The sequence below is a fragment of the Penaeus monodon genome, unplaced genomic scaffold, assembly GCF_015228065.2.
Source record: "Penaeus monodon isolate SGIC_2016 unplaced genomic scaffold, NSTDA_Pmon_1 PmonScaffold_19173, whole genome shotgun sequence".
Classification (NCBI taxonomy): Eukaryota; Metazoa; Arthropoda; class Malacostraca; order Decapoda; family Penaeidae; genus Penaeus; species Penaeus monodon.
Genome location: NW_023648786.1, coordinates 1 through 6,089, shown reverse-complemented (window position 1 = coordinate 6,089; position 6,089 = coordinate 1). Strand labels below are relative to the sequence as shown.

General features: G+C 34.5%; 1 protein-coding gene across 1 annotated transcript; it reads right to left on the bottom strand.

The window, feature by feature from the left end:
- Positions 1 to 202: 202 nt before the first annotated feature.
- On the bottom strand, positions 203 to 5,391 carry LOC119569846 (WD repeat-containing protein 3-like). Its single transcript, XM_037917838.1, has 4 exons — positions 5,124 to 5,391; positions 4,760 to 4,908; positions 2,520 to 2,742; positions 203 to 443 (listed from the first exon to the last, which is right to left on the bottom strand). Exons 1-4 carry the CDS (start codon positions 5,211 to 5,213, stop codon positions 210 to 212), a joined length of 696 nt encoding a protein of 231 aa, XP_037773766.1. The 5' UTR covers positions 5,214 to 5,391; the 3' UTR covers positions 203 to 209.
- Between the last annotated feature and the right edge of the window lie 698 nt (positions 5,392 to 6,089).

The window sequence follows — 6,089 nt, the reverse complement described above, 5'->3', positions numbered from 1 at the left end:
CACAATACTTTAACATAGTGCTGTATGATCTTGATGTATAGCACATGTACATGTCTTAACCATTATATAAATCCATTTATCAAGTTAAAAAAATTGAGCATCTACCTGAAAATTGTGCTATAATGATAACCACTTTCAAGATTTGATCATCACAGAATAACACAAACATAATATTTGGGAGTCTTTATATAAAAACCCAACCTGTCATTTTATGTATTTATTAACTTTTTTACTCGATGTTCTAACAACTCAGATTTGCATTGGAAATTTTGCATACATTTAAATAGTAAGAAGAGCCCTTTTGACTGCCCGATCTTTCTTCTTTCTCTTCTCCTGGATGTCTGTACATTTTCTAATGCCTCGGCAAACATTTGCGTCTCGGAGCGTTCCTCAATACGATCTTTCATGTGACGTAACCCGGCAGCATTAAAACCAATCATATCCTGCAAAATACAAGGAGTGCTAAGATATATGGGTGTGTGTATATATATTCTGTACTAATCCTCCACCATACTAAAATTGCAGAAGTCAGTTTTATCATAAACAGTACAAGAATAACCAGTATGCAGGAGGCAGCATATGATTTAAGAGTTAACTATAAGGACTATTGAAGATCATATCAGTGTTTTTGTGTACTTGAGGTATTCACAATTTATAGAGAGGGGATGTTTATCCTAAAAATACCCATAAAAATGTATGGTAACATTGGACTTGAGTCCTTTTCCCATAAACTTCATAATACTTAATAATAATACTTAGCTTACTCCATTTTTCTCAGATAAAAATACCTAATAATTATAACATCTTGTATATTTATCTATTAATTTATATTGTGTGTATTAACTTGGTGATTTGGAGCTTCACACAACCCTGGTGCTGGAACCAATCATCCACTTCATGGAAAAAACTAGGAGCATAGGAAAAATCTTTTTCCCACCCTCTATGGCTGTAGTGTATATGGTGAATTAGGAGCCACAGCTGTGGCTTCTAATTCACTCCAGTAATGGCCAAACAAGAGAGCAATTGACATCATAGAATGGGAGGCTGGGGAAAACTAATCAAGATGCCCATACTTAGTCTCCCAGATGGACCTGTCCCCCACAGTTGCCAAAGCTTGTCATCTGGGAGTTGATTGATCAGGTAACACTGCTACAGTATTGAGTGATACATGCTCAGCCCTTTGTGTGGACATGGCTCAAGTCTTGACTAACAATGATGGGACTGGCCTCATTACAAAACCATGACAATGGTCAAAATGTGTCTATTCTCATTTTTCTCATGAAAGAAATATTTTTGCATAATTTTTGAGCTATAATATATAAAATGTGCAAAAATGAGAATATATGTAGTCTGTCACTTTCTTAAATAGAGACATTCCATCTTAATGAAAAAACTACATCTAGAGTTGGTACAGAATAAAGAAAAGGTTTAACTTTAGTAATACAGTGTATCAACTCAATGATAAATGCATACCTTTGCATTAAATAAAGCTAAGATGCACTTTACACTTTTTCCTTTCAACAGTTACACAGGCCAAATTCTTTGTGAAGTATGGACAGGTTTCATTTTATCCACCAAAACTAGCCAGGTTGTTTCCACTTTTGGAAAATTGGAAAGTCAAACTAGAGGTGACCCAACTATAATCTTTCTAAATAAAATGTGATCTTCCTAGGTCAATAAATATGACCTATTAAAGGCCTGACATCCCACTTTCACAAGATTTTATAGTGGGGAGGACTATTTTATATCGTCAAACTTTGCAATCTCCACCATGTAAAATAAAATATTCAGCAGAAACTGCTCTAAATGAATGGGACCATAAAAATTAATAAATCAATAAGAATAATACGAAAACTATGGGTTTTCTTAACATTTTCCATTTCCTACAAGATTATATCGATACTAAGGTCATTAAATTGTAATTATTCCTTTGACACCCTAGAGAGTCGCCTCAGAAACTCTTGTTTGAAAAGAGGAGTTGAGGGAGGCCTCCCTGGGAACTAATAACATTATCACAAAAAACAAAAAAAAAAAAAAAAGATACTATCATGGACATCAACAAGGTATACAAGCATTAAACACATATATTAAGGTGGTATGATCAAGGTGCTCTGCTGAAGTCACCTAATTACTTGCACAACCCCAAAGGAAACTGAGATTGTTAATTCAAAGAAACTAATTTAGAAACGTTTTACTTTACACTTCTAAAGATGAAATAATAAGATATTTTAGCCACATCTCACTTGGCCGATTGATGAACAATAACTAACTTTTGGAAGTATATAACAAAGTACCAATTGAGAACTGTACGAATGGGGTTTTGAAGGAAATTCTTTGGGTGGTAATACAATAAGTGAGTATTTATACATGATGAACCTCCACAGACCCTAAATGCATGAAGTATTCATTGCATTGCATAAATAAGAAAGCAAAGCTCAACTCATAATTGACAAAAGAAAAGAAAAGAAGTACAACTTACAACAGCAACAACAAGAGACATACTATGTAAAAACACAAACCTTAAACTCCTTGATTCTCTTGGGTAGAAGCTTAGCCATAGACCTCACCAGTGGAGCTGCCTTAGGTGAGGAGAGGAGCTGAGGTAGGTTGATCCTCACAGCCAACACCAGGATCCTGCTGGCTAATTCAATATCCCAATTGTTCTCCAAAAGGCCCTTAATAACCACCATCAACTCCAGAATGTTGTCTAATGGCAGCATGATAACAGCCTCTTCCAGCTCACTACAAGGAAGAACAAATTGGTGTTGTAAACCAAAAACAGTGAGGAGTAAACACCAAACTAACTAAAGATTATACTGCAAGTAGTTATAAATTTCTCTCAGCTTCTGAGATTCTCCATAGAAAATAAAAGCAAGAACAGAAAATGCTAATTATAAGACTCCTTGATATTTAAGGTCCCCATGTGTGATAATTGCCTATGAGCATTTAAGTAATATCTGTATTATAAATCAGTTATATTTTGATGAGAGAAAGTCTACATACATATATGCACACACCCCATTTATATACATACCTAGCCAAGACTCCTTTTGAATGTTGAGAATACATAGTAGTTGCTTTAACAATTTAAATCTTAAAACTTCACTCTTTTACAAATAAAGCAAAAGATCTATTAAACTACATAAAAATTACTGTATTACATCTTGGTATTTAAAATATTGAATTTCTATAAAAACATTTAGTTTTTAGTAATCACTATCCTTGAAAGAAAAAAAAAAGGTTTTCATATACATTTTATCAGAAAATATTTGGTTACTAGTTTATATGTTGTCTATATGTACAACAGTTTCTACACAAATGCCATGCAGAGGTTTTAAAAAGGACCACCTCTTGCACGAGTCCATGTCTTTTCTACATATGTACTCTTACCGATTGCTTTGATATTTGGTCTTTCTTTTATTTTTACTTTAAATTACATTAAACTGTTTTGATTTGGCCAATGTATATAAAAATAAGTTTCACATCCCTTCTGTAGATAGTTTCAAGAGCTTTCACCGTATAATATACCTTTATAATTTCTAAGGATACAGTAAGATTTCATATCTCATACAATGATTATATGAGTTGTCTTGACAAATGTTTAGCCTTTTTTAAGTCTACTATAAACTTGTCATTTTAGAGTTATTAGGTTACAAAATTACATACACTGCATATATTTTCCAGCCCAAGATGCATTTTTCCAGAAAAAAAGTATATAGAAATTAAATTTACAAATCACTGATAACCATACCAAGGATTTTCATGAGTTCCTCATAATATTAACAGTAATTTATATTGAACATGATGTGGGGTTATTAAAGACAACATAGTATCTATGCCTATGACTGAAACAATTCAGCATACTTCTTCCTAAGGAGAATGGTCTACTGTAGTACTAAAGACCTGTAGAATGAAATATATATATATATATATTCAAAAGTCCAAGAACATGAAATTAAACATTTCACTATCTTTATGGTCAGCGGTTGTCTGCAAAATCAAAACACTGAAAATACTTTTTGTTCCTAGGCAATGACAGTTTAACCTTTAAGATAATTAAAAAAAAAAATTTATGATGACTAATTAATCCAACAACAGGCATCTCACCAGTGAGACAGCTAGAACATAGGCAGCCACCTGCCAGTTTATATGCAAGACATTTGTATTCTTGGTATACACTCCAACTGAGCTGCCAGCCACGTGCCTTACGGAAGGGATCCTGGCAGCTGGCAGTCACTGCTATAGCTACCACCCAGACGGGATGTTTTTCACACGGTGGTACCTATTGTTATGACATTTGTGTGGCCTATTTATTCCATTACCAGTGTATAATAACTTTTTTTTTTTCTTACTATGTTTAACAATATTCAGTGATATAATGTTTTCTCTTTTTTAATACACTTAATGCTTCATACCTGGGTTGCTTCATACGTTTTACCTAAATTTTACTTCAATATTCTCTTTCCTTTACAAGTATGTATTATGTGATAAAATTGTATGAAATTACACAAATCCCCCCCCCCCCAAAAAAAAAAAAAAATCTCAATGCATATATATATTATGTATATATAGTTTGTCTGTCTGTCTTTATTTTAAATTAATACCATAAGAGGTGATTATAATAACACACCTCTCTTAGTACACAAAGCCATCATTAGGATGTGGCACTATTGAAGGTCAGCACTTTGAAGTAGGTATATTTCATCAATCAAGACAAACAAAGAATGTGAAGGGAAGGAGGTGAAAAAACAAAACTTACCTTGACTTAATCTTTCTGAGGACTTCCAAGACAAATTTAAGAGGGTCAGCAGTATTATAAACGTATGTCATGAGTTGGTGAGGTGTGGCAGAGGAACCTGCTTCCAACTGCTCTCTATAGATCTCCAATGCTTCTCTGATGGAATCAACCTGGCAATTGTTAAATTCAGAGGGAATGAGTAAGAGCAGTAACAAAGGTTTAAAATCAAACATTCATTAAGTTCTGAATCGCTATTCCAAAATAACATGAAAATTTCTCAAAATGAAAATTATATACATACAAGAACAAAAAGATGAAACTGCTTTTCCTACATGAATAAGATTAACCTTTCTCAAGTTCATTTTGATAAAAATGGAAGACTTACTGCTCTCTCAGTCTCCTGTGTGGTGGTAGACGGACGGACTGCCTGGGCTCCATCTTCTCCAGCAACAGCAGGTCTCTGGGTTGCCAACATCCCACTCTCTTCCTCCTCCTTCAGGCGTTCTTCTTCTCGCTCATCTTCAAGTACTAATGGCTCCTGCGTGCGCTGCCACAAGCGAATGGAGCGGTCCTGGCCACAGGTGGCCACCCAGGCCCCCTTTGGGCACACTGCCAAACAGCTGAAATGATTACAATCCTGTTGATGTTTTATTTATGCAACCTAATCAACTGCGGTTGATTAGGAAGGGCATCCAATCAGGCAAGGGTGAGACTGCCAAACCTCTCAAATAATGAATTGAGAGAGGCCAATTTTCTGCAGTGGAATAAATGGCTGTTGGGAAAAGAAAAGAAAAGAAAAGAAAAAAAAAAAAAAAAAAAAAAAAAAAAAAAAAAAAAAATATATATATACATATATATACACATATATACATAATATTATATATATATATATTAAATATATATATATATATATATAATATATATATATATATATATATTTTTTTTTTTTTTTTTTTTTTTTTTTTTTTTTTTTTTTTCTTTTCTTTTTCTTTCTTTTCCCAACAGCCATTTATTCCACTGCAAGAAAATTGGCCTCTCTCAATTCATTATTTGAGAGGTTTGGCAGTCTCACCCTTGCCTGATTGGATGCCCTTCCTAATCAACCGCAGTTGATTAGGTTGCATAAATAAAACATCAACAGGATTGTAATCATTTCAGCTGTTTGGCAGTGTGCCCAAAGGGGGCCTGGGTGGCCACCTGTGGCCAGGACCGCTCCATTCGCTTGTGGCAGCGCACGCAGGAGCCATTAGTACTTGAAGATGAGCGAGAAGAAGAACGCCTGAAGGAGGAGGAAGAGAGTGGGATGTTGGCACCAAGACCTGCTGTTGCTGGAGAATGGACCCAGCATCGT

Bases quoted from the DNA above. Each gene is read 5' to 3' on its own strand.
- LOC119569846 (XM_037917838.1), bottom strand. From the start codon at position 5,213: ATGTTGGCAACCCAGAGACCTGCTGTTGCTGGAGAAGATGGAGCCCAG. The intron at 4,909-5,123 runs GTAAGTCTTCCA...AACAATTGCCAG, and splicing joins CACAGGAGACTGAGAGAGCA to GTTGATTCCATCAGAGAAGC. The intron at 444-2,519 runs GTTTGTGTTTTT...TGTATTTTGCAG, and splicing joins AGAGAATCAAGGAGTTTAAG to GATATGATTGGTTTTAATGC.